Source organism: Salvelinus fontinalis, chromosome 42 (assembly GCF_029448725.1).
Source record: "Salvelinus fontinalis isolate EN_2023a chromosome 42, ASM2944872v1, whole genome shotgun sequence".
Classification (NCBI taxonomy): Eukaryota; Metazoa; Chordata; class Actinopteri; order Salmoniformes; family Salmonidae; genus Salvelinus; species Salvelinus fontinalis.
The window spans coordinates 7,512,393-7,531,750 of NC_074706.1; the positions used below are offsets into that span (position 1 = coordinate 7,512,393).

Below are 19,358 nucleotides of genomic sequence, written 5' to 3' on the forward strand. Positions count from 1 at the left end.
AGTCTATAGTTTCTATAGGAGTTGAAATTTTGTCTCTAAGTGGAACAGAGCCCATTCTACAGCAATTTCCCTGACATGGAGTCAGATTTGAGAAATGTTGGCCACTTTTCTGAAGTCAGTTAAAAGGGCACTGTCGTTGCTATGACTATACGGACACTTCTTACGTCTTCCCCTGGATGCCTTTACGTGATGACGATTCCAACGGGCTCGATTGCGCGTTCACAGGCCCTACAAATGAAAAAACTCTGAAGCTAGTCATTCTTTGGGAGCTGCGTAACGCGCGTGGAAGACACCGACCCTCTCCTGTTCCAAGCGTTAGTTTAGCCTGTTATATTTCTCCGGTCATCTTTTCACTCGTTATAGGAGTTACAAACATCAAAAAGTAGTTAATTTAAAGCGTTTTATAGCAATTTATATCCGTTTAGTGCGATTTTGGGACATTTATTTTTGCAACGATGTGAAAAGTTGGGCACGCTTTTCAGTTCATCCCGAACGTAGTTGACATTTCCACATGGCAAGAGGACAGCTTTCCACCAAAAGACGATTTCTCCCAAGAAAGGATCCTTTGCCCAAGATACTGATGGAAGAACAGCTCAAGGTAGGACATTTTTATTATGATAAATCGTGTTTCTGTCGAAACATTTTAGTGGCTTAGGACGCCATGTTTTTTGACGTAGCTTCGCTTGGCGCAAACTGTATTGAAAAGTAAGGATAAATTAAAAAATGTAATAACGCAATTGTATTAAGAATTAAATTGTCTATCAATCCCTGTCCACCCTATATTTTTTAGTCACGTTTATGAGTATTTATGTATAAGAGTAGATCACTGTCTAAGTGGCGCAAGGACAAATTCTGACCAGCTGAGTTACATTTCACATTGTCTAACCATGATTTTGGTGGCTAAATATAAACATTTTCGATCAAACTGTATATGCATGTTGTAATGTGATGTTACAGGAGTGTCATCGGAAGAATTCTGAGAAGGTTAGTGAAAAAATTAATATCTTTTGGCGATGTTGACTTTTATCGCTCACTTTGGCTAGAATCAATGCTGGGCTGCTAATTGCTATGTGCTAAGCTAATATAACGATTTATTGTGTTTTCGCTGTAAGACACTTAGAAAATCTGAAATATTGTCTGTATTCACAGGATCTGTGTCTTTCGATTCGTGTATGCTGTGTATTTTTACGAAATGTTTGATGATTAGTAGTTAGGTAAACACGTTGCTCATTGTAATTATTCTAGTCCATTTGTGATGGTGGGTGCAATTGTAAACTATGCCATATACCTGAAATATGCACTTTTTTCTAACAAAACCTATCCCATACCATAAATATGTTATCAGACTGTCATCTAATGAGTTTTTTTGTTGGTTAGGGGCTATAAATATCTTAGTTTAGCCGAATTGGTGATGGCTACTGGTGTTGGTGGACAAATAAAAGATGGTGGATTATGCTAATGTGTTTTTAGGTAATAGATGTACATCTTTACATATTGTGTCTTCCCTGTAAAACATTTTAAAAATCGGAAATGTTGACTGGATTCATAAGATCTGTGTCTTTCATTAGCTGTATTGGACTTTAATGTGTGAAAGTTAAATATTTTAAAAAAATATTTTTTTTGAATTTCGCGGCACTGGTTTTTCAGTGGGGGGGGGGGGGGTGCCGCTAGCGCCACGCTGATCCTAGACAGGTTAATAAGTGCATTGATGACGTCATCCTCACAGTGACCGTACGTACATATCCCCTTTGCTAATTATGCTATGAACCAGCCACTTATCTGGCCATTAATATGGTATTAATGTCTGTAATCTCAGCTGCAGGTTTGTTTCTCACGCATACTAATCAGACAACGGAGAGCCGCGCCATGACAACCTGAGAGACGGGCTGTAACTGGCTAGAATGGCAGAGAGGTTGAGTTTCTGAGAACCTAGGTCCAGGATGGATGACTCATACCACAGGCATGGACGTAGGCCCGCGCGCCCGCGCACACTCACTAGTGCTTCTGTATCACCGGTAGAACAAGACAATGTTCCAACTACAAAACAATCGAATCTTCTCTACTATTGTAACGGTTTCTCTCCTCCTCTACGTCTGAAGAGGAGGAGTAGGTAATTGGACCAAAACGCAGCGTTGTATGCAGACATAAAGAATTTATTTAAACAAGACGAAAATACGAAGAACACTTGAATAGATTACAAAACAACAAAACGACGTAGACAGACCTGAACTTGAGAACTTACAATATAACACGAAGAACGCACGAACAGGAACAGACTAATCAAACGAACGAACACGAAACAGTCCCGTGTGGTGCGACAGACACAGACACAGGAACAATCACCCACAAACAAACAGTGAGAACAGCCTACCCTAATATGGTTCTCAATCAGAGGAAACGTAAAACAGCTGTCCCTGATTGAGAACCATATCAGGCCAATAGACAAATAACCTAAACATAGAAACACATAACATAGAATGCCCACCCCAACTCACGCCCTGACCAACTAAACACATACAAAAACAAGGAAAACAGGTCAGGAACGTGACAACTATACAAGTTGTAATTTTCTCAAGAGACACATTACTGAAACCAAGACACAGACTCAACCTAGCCTAGAATATGTCATGTAATCATTCTGAATATATGTGTCACGCCCTGGCCTTAGTATTCTTTGTTTTCTTAATTATTTTAGTTAGGTCAGGGTGTGACGTGGGGAATGTATGTGTTTTTTGTAGTGTCTAGGGTGGTTGTAAAGTTTAGGGGGTTTATTAGAGTAGTTGGGTTTATGTTTAGTATAGAAGTCTAGCTGTGTCTATGGTTGAGTGTAGGTATCTAGGAAAGTCTATGGTTGCCTGAATTGGGTCTCAATTAGAGACAGCTGGTTATTGTTGTCTCTGATTGGGAGCCATATTTAAGCCAACCATAGGCTTTAGCTGTTTGTGGGGAATTGTCTATGTCGAAGTGTTTTGTGTCAGCACTTATGTTTGTATAGCTTTACGGTCGTCTGTTTTGTTGGTTTGTTTTGTTTTTCCTTCTTATAATAAAAAGAAGATGTATTTTTCACGCGCTGCGCCTTGGTCCTCTCTCTCTCCTAAAGACGATCGTGACAATATGCCATACAGATGAATTATGAATTCATTATTTGGTTAATTGTACATTATTAAACATGGCTTACCTCTAGGACCTAGGTTATTAAATAGCAGCATAATAAATGAGGGCTGTAGGAGGTTGACAAACAGTACTCTGCAGAGACTGTATTGGCTCTAACATGGGTGGAAGACTTCTGTGTACAGTTAAATAGTTGTGAGTATGCATGTTACTATGTACTTCAGGACTATACATTGTGAGTATGTATGTCACTATGTACTTTAGGACTAATAGTTGTGAGTATGTACGTTACTATGTACTTCAGGACTATAAATTGTGAGTATGTATGTCACTATGTACTTCAGGACTATAAATTGTGAGTATGTATGTTACTATGTACTTTAGGACTATACATTGTCAGTATGTACGTTACTATGTACTTCAGGACTATAAGTTGTGAGTATGTATGTCACTATGTACTTCAGGACTATAAATTGTGAGTATGTATGTCACTATGTACTTCAGGACTATACATTGTGAGTATATATGTTACTATGTACTTCAGGACTATAAGTTGTGAGTATGTATGTCACTAGGTACTTTAGGACTATAAATTGTGAGTATGTATGTTACTATGTACTTTAGGACTAATAGTTGTGAGTATGTATGTCACTAGGTACTTTAGGACTATAAATTGTGAGTATGTATGTTACTATGTACTTTAGGACTAATAGTTGTGAGTATGTATGTTACTATGTACTTCAGGACTATAAATTGTGAGTATGTATGTTACTATGTACTTTAGGACTAATAGTTGTGAGTATGTATGTTACTATGTACTTTAGGACTAATAGTTGTGAGTATGTATGTTACTATGTACTTTCGGACTAATAGTTGTGAGTATGTATGTTACTATGTACTTTCGGACTAATAGTTGTGAGTATGTATGTTACTATGTACTTTCGGACTAATAGTTGTGAGTATGTATGTTACTATGTACTTTCGGACTAATAGTTGTGAGTATGTATGTTACTATGTACTTTCGGACTAATAGTTGTGAGTATGTATGTTACTATGTACTTTCGGACTAATAGTTGTGAGTATGTATGTTACTATGTACTTTCGGACTAATAGTTGTGAGTATGTATGTTACTATGTACTTTAGGACTAATAGTTGTGAGTATGTATGTTACTATGTACTTTAGGACTAATAGTTGTGAGTATGTATGTTACTATGTACTTTAGGACTAATAGTTGTGAGTATGTATGTTACTATGTACTTTAGGACTAATAGTTGTGAATATGTATGTTACTATGTACTTTAGGACTAATAGTTGTGAGTATGTATGTTACTATGTACTTTCGGACTAATAGTTGTGAGTTTGTAAATCAGCAGCTGATAGGTGGTATAAGGAGATTAGACAGTATGCCTCCTTGTTATCATGAAATAATTTCCCCAACAGCCGCCAACTCTAGGAATCAAACAGATGGTGTGTGTGTGTGTGTGTGTGTGTGTGTCTACAGTATATTCTGCTCTTCTGATACTCAATACTGAGATCTAAGTTGAGGCAAAATCAAAAACTGACTACCATATTGACCACATTATTTGACGAACAAAATCAGCTAGCACTTTAAATAGCCTAGTCTCACAACAGTGCAAGTTAATTTGGATGCTTTGTATTGATCCTGAAAGCAACCAGGTGCTGTGATGGTTGTTGTGGGAGTATCGCTCTGCTTGCTCTGCTACCAACTTCCTATCTCTGAGACACACCACTTCAAACACGCCGTCTCTTTCCAGACTGAGGCACCTTCTGGATCTATTACAGGCTACAAAAAACACGTCTCTCCTTCTCTCTGACATATTCAAGAGTTCATATATCTAAACATTCCATAGAGAATGTGTCTTCGTCTAAGCACTCTCCCCTCCACATGCAAAGGGAGAGTGAGAGAGAGAGAGAACCCAAAGCCCCCATAGGATTCCCCTAGCAGAGGCCGTTCATTGCTCAAACGGATTGCTGGGAGCAGAGGAGTGTTGAAGTGACAGAATCGGGACTGCCGGCCTGCGTAGCCTATCCATTATAGAGAGGCTGTAGTGCTGTAGAGCTAGCACCCTACAGAAAACACAGGCTCAGAGAGACAGACATTTTAGATTCCACATGATATTTCCATTGTAAACAACTGGTGGTAGATTCTGTGTATGTGTTTATGTGTGGGGAAACACAGGCTTACAACATATGGGGCCTGTTCAGGGTGGTGAAATGTAAAGGAGTGTTCCGTTAAAAATACATTGTTTGTAGAACAGGAATGACTGTCTATGTGGAACAGAATGCAATGTACCTAATCAAGTCAGCTCTAGACATTCCATTTCTATCTTCATTTTATTTTGAACGTCCTGCACATTTCAGCAAACCGAACGAACAACTTGAATGTTGCTAGTTTACATGAGAGCGGAACCTATTAACACAAATATGCAAACTATTCACAAGCACGGAGGCGTGTATGTTCACGTATTAAGACACACGTCTTTGGTTGAAAAGATGAAAATCATGACGATGCTTCAGAACCATTCGTGAACATAAGAAACTCACCTAATGAATAAACAAAGCATATTTTCTACGATTTTCAGTTCTAATTTTAGTCAGAAGTATCACGACTTGTTCTTTAACAGAGAAGTAAGTCAGAGGGCTGTTCGTCAAAGAACCATCATGTCACTTTCAAGATGGCAGATTAAAGATTTTTCAGTGGTGCCGCGTTGCACTTTTCAGCTCGAGCCGCTACATATATCTGACTACAGTATATGCAGTGAAATGAATATGTCTGTGAGGGCAAAGTCACTGATTCATTCACAGACAAGACAAAGCCATGTCACATGATAGCATGATTCCAAAGGTAGTGGACATAGTCTCCTACTGAGTCTTTACAGTAGCACAGAGGAGGCTGGTGGGAGGGGCTATAGGAAGACGGGCTCATTGTCATGGCTGGAATGGAATCAATGGAACTGAGTTAAACGTGTGGTTTCCATATGTTTGATTTGCTTGATACCATTAAAATGCAGTCATTCCAGCCTCCTCTGCAGTAGCAGTGAAATATTATGTAGGGTTATATGCATATGTACAGTATGTATAACCTTACATAAATGTATCTGTACAGTATGTATAACCTTACATAAATGTATATGAACAGTATGTATAACCTTACACAAATGTATATGTACAGTATGTATAACCTTACACAAATGTATATGTACAGTATGTATAACCTTACACAAATGTATATGTACAGTATGTATAACCTTACACAAATGTATATGTACAGTATGTATAATCTTACACAAATGTATATGTACAGTATGTGTATAACAGGTACTACAAAAAGCTTATTTGTTTAAGTGAATTAACACAAACAACCCAATAAATAACTATAAATGCTAACCTAAACAAACTAATTAAAACATGGAATTTGCATTTAAATAGCATCCCTCATCTACTGTATATATAAGTGTATCTCACACCCACCATGAATTGGGTATTCCCATCGGCACTAGCCTAAAGAAAAGGAGGACGGATGGGGGATTCTCCTCCTCTAATATACTGTATACTGTGTGACCTACATACAATGGATTGTGCACCATCTGAATCTACCTTGGATACAAATCAGCCTGGCTTGGTGTGTGCAAGACAGCCTGGTTAAACCAGACTGAATGCTGCGCTCAATGAGGAGGGTGGCGCTCTCTAGTAACGGTAATGATTACCAATATCATCTACGTGTGTGTGTGTGTGTGTGTGCGTGTGTGTGTACGTGTGTGTGTGCGTGCGTGTGCGTGCGTGCGTGCGTGCGTGTGTGTGTGTGTGTGTACACACGGCTGATGGTGAATAATATAGAGGAAGATGAAACATCCAAGTCATGCGTTACATATGATCCCTGTCTAGTGACCGACGTGATGAGAAGATGAGCTGTTATTTTTGTCAGCAGACGATGTAGAAGATGATGAGACAGCTGATTGACTAGTGTGTGTGTGTGTGTGTGTGTGTGTGTGTGTGTGTGTGTGTGTGTGTGTGTGTGTGTGTTTACACGTGCGTGTGTACACCAGTGCTTCCAGCGTCCTGCAGATCTTTCTCAGTACAGTAGAATAGCTGAAAGTCAGACAGACCGCCAACTGGCTTCAACACAGCATGTCAAAAGAAGAGAGGACAACTGGTGTTTCAAAGAAACATAGAAAGAGAGATAGGACAAAGGGAATAGATAGAGAGGGGGGAAAGGAAGAGAGAGAGAGAGAGAGAGAGAGAGAGAGAGAGAGAGAGAGAGAGAGAGAGAGAGAGAGAGAGAGAGAGAGAGAGAGAGAGAGAGAGAGAGAGAGAGAGAGAGAGAGAGAGAGAGAGAGAGAGAGAGAGAGAGAGAGAGAGAGAGAGAGAGAGAGAGAGAGAGAGAGAGAGAGAGAGAGAGAGAGAGAGAGAGAGAGAGAGCAGACAAGAGGAAAAAAAGTGACAGGCAGATAGCGTGGGGGGAAGATAAGAGGTAGAGAAAGACAGAAGGAGAGAAGGAGAGATAAAAGGTCATGTCAGTGAATGGCCTCGACACTCTAAAGCTCTCAGACACTTCTGAGGTCACATCCACGGGACACAAAACATCAAACAACAATTCAAGACAGATTCTCTTGGTATGTGTACATGCTGGTCGGCTCGAGTTCGGTCGCCACGGTAGACGGCGACCATGGCGACCGTGAGATCCACTTCCTGGTTTGAGAAGTGAATAACCTCTGTCTTTCAGTGACTTCCACCGGGCACTCCATGAAAAGAGAACTGTCATCGGAATTGTGAAAGAAAAACGGGACGTCTCGAAACGAATGATCGCTCCGCTGTGCTGTGTGCATGCGTCATAAATTGTCACACCAATGCAAAGATGATTTCTAGATAGCCAAACTCACCTCTCATCATATTCTCAGTGGCAGTTGGAGAAATTAAACTCATTCTGAACCACAAGTTGTCCACCATTGGGTTAGTAAAGACGTAAGAAACTTCTATCAATACCTAACTGGATTTTGCAGTAAAGTCAAAGAGGGGTAATCTATTTATCTTGCAGTCAGTAATGCAATCTTCCCATGGGTGAATTAAACTCAGTCTGCCATTAAGTGCCATTGACAATAAGGATGACAACATGAGTCTGGTAATATGATTTTGACAATGTCTGATGCATTCTCTTGGCTGCTATAATTCACTGTCCATCGTACAGTACTTAAAAGATTCCTTATCATCCCTTATTCCGGGTCCGGGAATAATTCCATTACATCTTTTAAGACGACTGCACAGAAGTAGAAAAAAAATCAGGCCAGAGACCTGATTCTCCTCTCCTCCCCTCCTTTTCTCTGTGTCTCTTCTCCTCTCCTCCTCTCCCTCACTCCATCTCCCCCTCATTGTGCTATTTTTCCCGACCAGTCAGAGCATGCATCGCGGTGCCCAAGGATTCCCTTGATGTTTAAAATAGCTCTCTGAAAACAGGATTAAAAATGTATTCACTTGTTTTCTTAATTCACAAATATTTAACCCTCCTCCCTCCACCTCCCTGTTCCCATTCTCTTTACACTGACAAAAGACTGAGTAGCGTCCTTGTTTTATAAATGGCCCTGTTGAAAAGGACATCTATAGGGATATGTACAGCATAGTGTGTGTGTGTGTGTGTGTGTGTGTGTGTGTGTGTGTGTGTGTGTGTGTGTGTGTGTGTGTGTGTGTGTGTGTGTGTGTGTGTGTGTGTGTGTGTGTGTGTGTGTGCGCAGGTGTGTGTGCGCAGGTGTGTGTGCGCAGGTGTGTGTGCGCGTGCGCGTGCGTGTGTAAAACATGTATGTATTATTCATCCAGAGGGTGGTTCTATCTCCCACTATAGCTGTGACCAAAATAAATAAATATTTCAATAAATAAATATATTAATATAAAAAATGAAGCCTGTTATGATAATGTAATAACACCAACCACAAACAATATTGATATCTACACAGACCCTATCAATCATTCAGTCTCACCTGACCTATCCTATTATTTTAAGCCTACAGTACGCAATCCACTTTAGATGATGGATCTACTGAAAGCTGTTTCTCCCCTGAACCCGATCCTGCTCTGATTAAACTCCGGATTGTGCCTTTAAAGCATTTGATTTTAAAGCCCTTATCAGGGGAGTTGGGAGAAATGGCATCTTTTATGCAAAGTAATGTTTGCCTTGTGACGCTGAAGAGAGTGGAGTGCGGTGACGTCAGGTGTGAGCCAGCAACATCTGGGTTGTTCTGAAAGCAACCTGCTCAGTAACAGCTTCATCGTCGCTAGGCCACCGTAGGTCTGGTATCGCCGAGGCAACGGCACGTGACTGTTTGCTCTCAGCATCTGATGTACCAGACATATAGGCTAAGCGCTTCCTCTCCTGCGGTTCATTTCCTTAAAATCTCTATATATTGGAAATGAGCTAACCTTTTAGGAGGTCAACTCTGACCTCAATATGGTGGAACTCTTCAATAGCCTAAGGTAACTGTGTGCTAGTTGGTAACTGAAACACCTCGAGCAGCACTAGCAGTTTGGCCCTCCTGCAGTACGAAAAGTTATTAAGTCGGAAATGGATGGAAATGTGTCTCGGGGACATTATCCCGCTTCAAACACATAATGGCCAATTTCCACAAGGACAGAGCAGAGTGTGTGTGTGTGTGTGTGTGTGTGTGTGTGTGTGTGTGTGTGTGTGTGTGTGTGTGTGTGTGTGTGTGTGTGTGTGTGTGTGTGTGTGTGTGTGTGTGTGTGTGTGTGTGAAAATATAGCTGCTAAGAGGAAGCCATCAAGGTGGTGAGGCACTAACGCTTTCAGAGACAGAAAGGGAGCTGATGAGTGACTAGGTGAGCATATGTACCATGAGAGGGAAATATGTATATTTATGACTCTATTGTATTGAATCCAGGGACTGGGGTTTCTGTGGAGTGAATATAATTTTCGCTATGTGATTTAGCATGTTGAAGTAATGTGATGTATTAAGTTGAGATTGTTGTCCTGCATTTTCACACCACAATAAAAGATGTTACCTGCTTCGATTGAAGCAAGCCCAATGTCTAAATATGTATGGTCTATGTCTGGGTTTAATACAGTACCTGAGCCTGGCACTACAACAGCTAAGAGATGAGAGGAAGAGGAAGAAAGAGTGAAACAGCGAGGATGGAGGGACGGAGGAGCGAAACAACGAAGGTGGAGGATGGAGGGATGGCGGCGGAAGAGGGGCGGGAGGGACGGGGGGGAAGGGAGGGACGGGAGGGACGGGAGGGACGGGAGCTCATATCACAGTCTGATGTCATGGCTATGACCCAGACCCAAATTGCACACTATTCCCTATATAGTGCCCTATGGGCCCTGGTCAAAAGCACTATAAACGGAATAGGGTGCCATTTGGGACTGGGACATACATACAGGCAACGCTCCAGAAAGCTTCTCATGTGTGATGCACTGCCTCTTGCCTCCACATTTAATACACATACAAGGTAGTTACTTTGGCATTTCTAGTCTCAGGGACATTCAATAAGATTATATTAAATGACGTTTGGGCTGTGTTGTGAATTGTGTGTATCCGAGAAGGATAGTGTTTTGTGTAGTATGTGTATTAGAGCGCTATGGCTGCAGGCTGTGGTTGACTTGACGGTCTGCCCCACCCTTGACCTGGATAACAGTTATACTGCGATATTATAGGAGGAGAGGACAGAGAGTGGGGAAGGGGCAGGGCTATATCAGTGAGGGAATCCTCTCCTCTCTACTCCGATCTTTTCCTCTCCTCTCCTCTCCTCTCCTCTCCTCTCCTCTCCTCTCCTCTCCTCTCCTCTCCTCTCCTCTCCTCTCCTCTCCTCTCCTCTCCTCTCCTCTCACACACGCACGTACGCACGCACGCACGCACGCAGGCACGCACACACACACACACACACACACACACACACACACACACACACACACACACACACACACACACACACACACACACACACACACACACACACACACACACACACACACACACACACACACACACACACATACACATACACATACACACACGCTCACACACACTGCTTTGCCAAGTCATTAGATGGTGGTGAACAGAAGGAGGTAAAAAAGGACTAAAGGAATTAGCTGATCACAGACTCTCGGCTTGGTGTTACTCAGTCACCATGGCAACGTACTCTGGTAGAAATGCACTGTCTGCCGGTGAAGAAAAATACGCACAAAACACCTGTTAGAATCTACCTGACTTCTATGCTTCTGAAACGCTCAAACAGGCATATCTCCATGTTAGGACTATGGTAACCTGCCGTGGAACACACTAAACATGCCCTGCATGTGTCTGTAAGTACCAGGGTCATAATAAGCATACAAGGCAGTTGTCACGCTTTGACCATAGAGAGCTGTTTATTCTCTATGTTGGTTAGGTCGGGTGTGATTAAGGGTGAATTATCTAGGGGAATTATATGTCTATGTTGGCCTGGTACGGTTCCCAATCAGAGGCAGCTGTTTATCGTTGTCTCTGATTGGGGATCATATCATATTTAGGTAGCCATTTCCCCATTGTGCTTTGTGGGATCTTGACTATGTATAGTTAGTTGCCTGTTAGCACTATTTTGAGCTTCACGTTTCGTTTTGTTCGCTTTATTGTTTATGTTCTTTGAGTTTTCTCTTCCTAATAAAAGGGATGGAAACATACCACGCTGCATCTTGGTCCAATCATTATGACGATGGTGGCAGCAGTCAGAGAGAGTCCAAGGCTACGCTACAATAGACTGCAGGAATCAATACAGATCTGTAGAGAGCAACTCCATTAACTTCTCTAGGATAGGGGGCAGCATTTTCACGTTTGGATGAAAAGCGTGCCCAGAGTAAACTGCCTTCTACTCAGTCCCTAATATTATTATTAGTATTGGATAGAAAACACGCTGAAGTTTCTAAAACTGTTTGAATCATGTCTGTGACTATAACATAACTTATTTGGCAGGCAAAACCCTGAGGACAAACCATTCAGATTTTTTTCTTTTGAGGTCACTCTCTTTTCAATGGCTTTTCATTGGGAATCCAGATTTCTAAGGGACCTTCCTGCAGTTCCTATCGCTTCCACTGGATGTCAACAGTCTTTAGAAATTGGTTGAGGTTTTTCCTTTGAGAAATGAAGAAGTAGCCCTGTTCAGAATGAGGCTCGAGTGAAGTGTACTGTTTGTTAGAGGCGCGTGACCAGAAAGCATGCTACACATTGTTTTCCTCCGGTATTGAACACAGATCATCCCGTCTTCAATTTGATCGATTATTTACGTAAAAAAATACCTAAAGATGTATTACAAAATTAGTTTGAAATGTTGGACAAAGCTTACAGGTAACTTTTGAGATATTTTGTAGTCACGTTGTGCAAGTTGGAACCGGTGTTTTTCAGGATCAAACGCGCCAAATAAATGGACATTTTGGATATATATCGACGGAATTAATCGAACAAAAGGACCATTTGTGATGCTTATGGGACATATTGGAGTGCCAACAGAAGAAGCTAGTCAAAGGTAAGGCATGAAATATATCTTTATTTCTGCGTTTTGTGTCGCGCCGGGAGGGTTGGAATATGATGGTCTGTGTTTGTTTGCTTGGTTGCTATCCTCAGATAATAGCATTGTTTGCTTTCGCCGTAAAGCATTTTTGAAATCTGACACGTTGGCTGGATTCACAACAAGTGTAGCTTTAATTTGGTATATTGAATGTGTGATTTCATGAAAGTTTAATTTTTATAGTAATTTATTTGAATTTGGCACTCTGCATTTTCACTGGATGTTGGCCAGGTGGGACGCTACCGTCCCACATATCCCAGAGAGATTAAGAGGTGAATGAATGGAAGGAAGGAAGGAATAGAAAACAGAGCGAACAAGAGAAGAATAAACAGAAGAAGAATAAATTTCCTGCCCAATTCTTATTTGATCAAATCACAGGACATAAGCCTGTAAAAGAAGGATTAGCATCATGTGTGTGTTTTACTGTCTTGGTGCAGAAAGAGACGCGCAGTTAATCTGACAACAAAACACTACCTTCTCAGAAATGTTTTACGTTTTACACATAGTACTTAATGTATTGTGATATACGGAGAAGAAATTCTAACTCATAACAACAGTTTCCATCCCATTTTCCAGCACAACACATATGAGGATTCCATGTCTTATTTGGGTTAGTCCTAAAATGTTATAAAAGCATGGTATGATTACCCAGAATGGCCCCTGTTTAAGCTCTGTGGGGGGTCTGAAGGTTGTCTTTCCCCTCTACCTGTACCCTCCACTGTGCACGCACACTCACGCACGCACAAATACACACACTATGTGTTGCCTTCCTTCATGTAATACTGAAGGGATGGGAACGGACAAGGCTGTCTAAACCTTGGATCACGGTACCTCTGTTTCATTACAGTAGACTAACAGATCTAAAGAGCAACTCAAGCCCCTACATAATGTGTGTGTGTGTGTGTGTGTGTGTGTGTGTGTGTGTGTGTGTGTGTGTGTGTGTGTGTGTGTGTGTGTGTGTGTGTGTGTGTGTGTGTGTGTGTGTGTGTGTGTGTGTGTGTGTGTGTGTGTGTGTGTGTGTGCGTGCGTGCGTGTGTGTGTTGTAACTTTGCACAATACACAAAAAATGTGGGCTGAGGCTGTTGAAATGTACAATACAGAGGCCATAAAGTTTTCCCCATAGCCCGCCTGAACTTTAACGCAGTCTACCTCCCTCCTCTCCCCCTGTCTGTCTGACCTGATCTCCATCTAATGCCAGCCCGTCCCAGCTCAGAACACATTCTCCTGAATGTTTCTTCTTCTTCTTTAAGTTCCCATTGTGTGGTGAATGCGGGAGGTCAAAGGGCAATTGTGTCCTAAGGGAACTGAATTCTGTTCCAGAGGGGATTGAGTTTGGACACGGAGAGTTCTGAGAGCCTTGGCAACAGTGAAGTAGACTTGCTAGAGCCACAACGCTTTTGGTGGCAGGACATAGCTACTGTATTAAACACACTTAGCTGGTCTGCTACACTCAAGGGCATTCAACAAGTGTACAATCGGGTGTTCACTACAGTACACTGCTGCACTACAGATATGAACAACACAATGTGTTCCTCTTTTACAGTCACACCTGAGGGAATAAACAGGAAGAGAGAGCAGCCTAGCTCACCATGTAATAGCACCAAGACAGTGGAGCCAACAACGATAAAGGACCATGTGACTCAAAGACAGAGAACGAGAGGGTCTGGATATTAGATCAAACACCTTTGGCCCCTGGTCAGTTGGAAAAGAGGCTACTTTCCGCTAAAGCCTCACCAGGAAAAACGGTGGATCAAGCACTGGCTATTTGGTAACGTTTTGTGTAGATACTTGTTTGACATATTACTGCGTTGTTAGGAGCTAGTAACTTGAGCATTTCGCGGCACCCGCTATAACATCTGCCAAACTGTGTACGCAACCATTACACGTTGATTTGGTTTGGCTTATAGGGAATCAACAGCTGAAAGGTCTTTACGATAGAGAAAGAGAGAAACGACAGACAATTGGTCAGAATATGAACCTATGAGGGAAAGGGTCATCTAAGGAGAGGAGAACGCAGCCAGTTAGACCTTGCTAGGGGGTGAACACTACTAGATAGTCCCTGTGACTTAGAGAGGAGACTTCTCACTGATTTAGAAGAAAAGTATGTCACCATCTCATGTCTCTCTCTGTCTCAGAGCATCTGGAGAAGTGAGTTAGTGATGGTGGAAGGGAGTTTTGTGTTTCAGGCTCTCTCTCTGGCCAAATCTGATCTAGGAACAGTTCACAACCCGTAACTCCATCCAAATCGAAAGCAGAGACACAGAACAGGAGAGCAGGGGTAGGTGGGTGGCTCAATGACTCACTCCCCCCAAGACATATAAGTGCTTGCTCACTATTTACTGCTGCTTGGAAATCCAACACCGTGGAGTCCGACGGGAGGATGAGAAAGAAGAGAAACACGGCAGCTGGCGCCAGGATGGGCCGCACATCAAAACTTGGCCAGCACCGCCAGCTGCCGTGGGTAGATTGTCTGTTATTGAGATTTGAGCTTTTGTCATTCCATACAGGAAAGTAAAATGACCTCTCTTCAAACACACACACACACACACACACACACACACACACACACACACACACACACACACACACACACACACACACACACACACACACACACACACACACACACACACACACACACACACACACACACACACACACACACACACACAGAGAGAACTTTGATTAAGGAGATAGGAGTTTGGAACAGTGGGGGATTCTAGCCCGGAGTCTCTGCCAATAATTACAATTCAATACAGTGTAATGCTGACAGTGCTGTTGTATCATAATAAATCATTCTCCTCCACAGTAGTGTGTGCATGCCACACACACACACACACACACACACACACACACACACACACACACACACACACACACACACACTGGGTAATCTGTCCTCGCTAAGGGTATAAGGGAGCGGATAAACTTCTCAGGTTCAGGTAGAATAGAAAAATCACTCAACCCTGCAACTGTATTCTAATTCAGTGTATGCAACATTAGTGTCCAAATCTCTGTCACTGCATACTCTCTGTCACTGCATACTCTTCACACAGTATCGTCTGTACAACATCTGACTAATGTTTCACCAACGTAGAGGCTGAACAGCTGCGTCATGGGCGTTTGAGCATATTGGCATATTGGTGACTTATTGGCCAGATGGAATGAGATAGGCAGACATGTTATTGGCATGGCGGGATGGGGTCTGTTAGTGGGCCTCATACTCTCATGCCATCTGATGACACTGGATCTAAGGCTGCAAAAGCGGCAAGAGTTCCCGCCTAGAGACCCCAGGAGTGTGCACGTGTGTGTGCAGCCGTGCATATGTCTGTGTCTCTGTCAGTGTCTGTGTGTGTCTCCGTGTCTGTGTCTGTGTCCAACCCGTGGGGTCAGACCCAGACCCAGCAAAGCCTGGAATGCAACCAACAAACAGACGGACGGACGGACGGACGGACGGACGGACGGACGGACGGACGGACGGACGGACGGACGGACGGACGGACGGACGGACGGACGGACGGACGGACGGACGGACGGACGGACGGACGGACAGACAGACAGACAGACAGACAGACAGACAGACAGACAGACAGACAGACAAAGCTATTCACATTAGCAAATCCTCCCGGTTCTCAGCTGGAGCAGGGAGTCAAAGGACATGAAGTGAAATTGTTCCACAAACACTGCAATGCTTGTGAAGATTATCAAAAGGCCCCACAGAAAGAGGAGAATGCTTGGAGGGGGCACAGAACAACCGCATAATACCACCATTTAGCACTCATGTGATTTGCTGGATGCATAATGGAGGGATGATGCAAAAAAGAATGATTGAAAGAATGAATGGCCGTTACACAGTAACAATGTCTGTCTGTCTGTCTGTCTGTCTGTCCTCTATGAGATTTCATCAGATATAATACACCATGGGGAATTTGCTGCTTGGGTTATAAACACTCCAAACAATGGGTGCATATCCCATGAAAAAAAGATATCCATATAAAAGACCAACAGTAGACAACAACAGATGACATAATGCTGTTTGTTTCTTTCCTTCATTCTCTAGATTGACGAGCACCTTTGACCTACAAAGACAAACCAATAACAAACCAATAACAAACTACTTTGAACCTGTGACAAACACTCTCCTCAAGGGACCAGGTGAGGCTCAAGGCCACTTCCCCTCATTCAAGATGAGTTTTTCCTGGCAGCTGTGCTGTTCTTTCCTTTCCTCACATCTGTTTGTGTTCCACCAGTAGCAAATTGACATGGCAGCGAGAGACAGAGAGAGAGAGAGACAGAGAGAGAGAGAGAGAGAGAGAGAGAGACAGAGAGAGAGAGAGAGACACAGAGAGAGAGAGACAGAGAAAGCGAGAGAGAGAGAGAGACAGAGACAGAGACAGGGAGAGAGAGAGAGAGAGAGAGAGAGAGAGAGAGAGAGACAGAGACAGAGAGAGAGAGACAGAGAGAGAGAAACAGAGAGAGAGACAGAGAGAGACAGACAGACAGACAGAGAGAGAGACAGAGAGAGAGAGAGAGGGGGGGGGGGGGGGGGGGGGGGGGGGGACCAAAGAAAATAGAAGCCGGCCCTGTCCTTCAGAGGGGAAATTAAACATTGGGTTGACATCATTGGAACAATGGAGAATCTGACACACAAACGTACTTTGAAGTCTATTCTTTATGATTACCTTTTCATTTACGTTTCCTTTTCACGTTCAATTGAAAAAGAGGGAAAGCTCTTGAAATACTGTACATTGCTTTGTTTTCAATTGGACTGTGCATCTTTAGACAACCACACAACAGTGGTATAAACCAGTATAAAACCAGTGTGTGTGTGTGTGTGTGCGTGTGCGCGTGCGTGAGTGTTTTTGCGTGTGCGTTCAATACGATTTCATCACTCAGTTGAAGGCGTCTGGCTACGCAACTCAATTGAAAGCACTTTAGTTATACCCTTCCATGCACAGTGCACACATTCCTTTCCCAGGAAAGCTACTGAGTTCAAGACATCCATTCTTACCCAAGGCGACTCAATAGATACTGTTACAGTAGGCTTTCACAAGACAAAGAAACTGTTGCTTGTATCAAATCAAATTCTTCTTCTGATTGATAAAGGCTGGACACCGGCTACCCATCCCTCCCCAGCATTTGGTTCTAAACATGTTGACGTTTATTTAATAGATCATGAAAAAAACTTTCTTCCACATGCGGGGACATTGCATTCCTCTTTCTAAAATGTATGCATTAGCAATGTGATTTTAACCTATTTTCTAAACAGTTTCCCGAATCAGCAATTCAAACGCGCGGTTGTAACATCGTTCATCCAGTGTCAGAAAGTGACAATCACCGCAGCACCCAAACCCACGTTCCGTTATCCTTGTTAACATCAACAAGTCGCCAATAAATCATAAACAAGAAGAAAACAATTGTATTTCACTTACCCATCTCAAGCTATTTCTCTTCGCTATGATGGTGAATAAAGTTATCAGGTTGTAGACCTCAGTAGGAACTTTCGAGATACAGCAGTCCAGTCCAATGTGGGTCGCAATGCACAGACAAAAGGCGACGGGACCTTGCGACGTAACAGTAATCAGTCGAGCGGGTCAACTGGCAAGTGCAGAGTTCTAGAGGGAAAAACCCGGAGGAATCAATGGTGTTTTGTCCGACCGAATTAATGAGTAAAGAAAACGGACAAAAGTACAGTATTGTGTGGTCTGTCGACAGTTAAATCCCTGGGTCATTTTAACAAAGAAAAAGCACACAGAGCATTGGTTGTCTGCATGTATGGCTACGCTAAGTTCAAGTCATCAATTCAAACTGTGATGATTGAATATGCCTACATTTCAAAAGTCGATAAAACCCTATATTTTTACATTAGACACCACAAAGTTGTGAATTTAGATGGTCAATAAATCAATAAAGTACTTGGAGTAGCCTAGCTTGGGTTGTAGCCTATTGCGTTATAAACAGGTAGTAGGTAGGCCTAGGCTTGCTAAAACATCAGATGTTACCATGGTTACTCCATGACATCAGTGTGAAAAAAGTTATTGTAATATTCTCTACGGAGCGTCGCTGTAATAGTCTACAAGGGAGATAGAAAATGTTAAATTAAATGATATTTGATGTTACTTTCCACGTTGTACATGCTATTGGTCCTTTTGGCGGTTGAACGTGTTGTTTCTTTGACTTTTTCCAGCGCTGGTAGGTTCCATCGTTTGTATTGTAACGACCCGGTATTGTGTTCTGTGTTTGTGGGTGTGTTATGGTTCTCATGGCTACTAGCAGGGGTTAAATATGTCAGGACAGATGGAAAGGTTGGGGGGGTATGATGGGTAATCCCGCGGGGTTTGGAAATGCATAAATAGGGGTTACTGTGTCATCTCTCTCTTCTGTTCGGGACCTTGATCTGTTCCTATGAGAGTGACCCTTAACTCGACTTGGTATAAATGTGTACGTTCGGTATTTAGCGGCGTGGGCTGTGGCCTGAACAATAGCCCAGTTTAGGAATAAACCTGTGTTCTGACCTGCACACCTAGAATCCGTCTCTTTTCCTTTTATGACCCAGCCGGGTCATTACAGTATATAAAATCTCTTGACTCATTGCAGATGATGTAGTCAACCGGAGCATGTTTCCTCGCAATCAGCTGGACGTGTTTGACATTTGGTCTGTGGTTTGTTTAGGCTCGGCCAT

General features: G+C 42.6%; 1 protein-coding gene across 1 annotated transcript in view; it reads right to left on the reverse strand.

Moving 5' to 3' along the window:
• The window catches only part of LOC129841334 (neuronal membrane glycoprotein M6-a), an 82,604-nt gene extending 64,329 nt beyond the window's left edge, over nucleotides 1–18,275 (reverse strand). Inside the window, exon 1 of the mRNA XM_055909558.1 lies at nucleotides 18,109–18,275. Within this exon, the coding sequence (XP_055765533.1) occupies nucleotides 18,109–18,112 (4 nt within the window). The 5' untranslated portion in view covers nucleotides 18,113–18,275. The remainder of the gene's footprint in view (nucleotides 1–18,108) is intronic.
• Nucleotides 18,276–19,358: the final 1,083 nt, after the last annotated feature.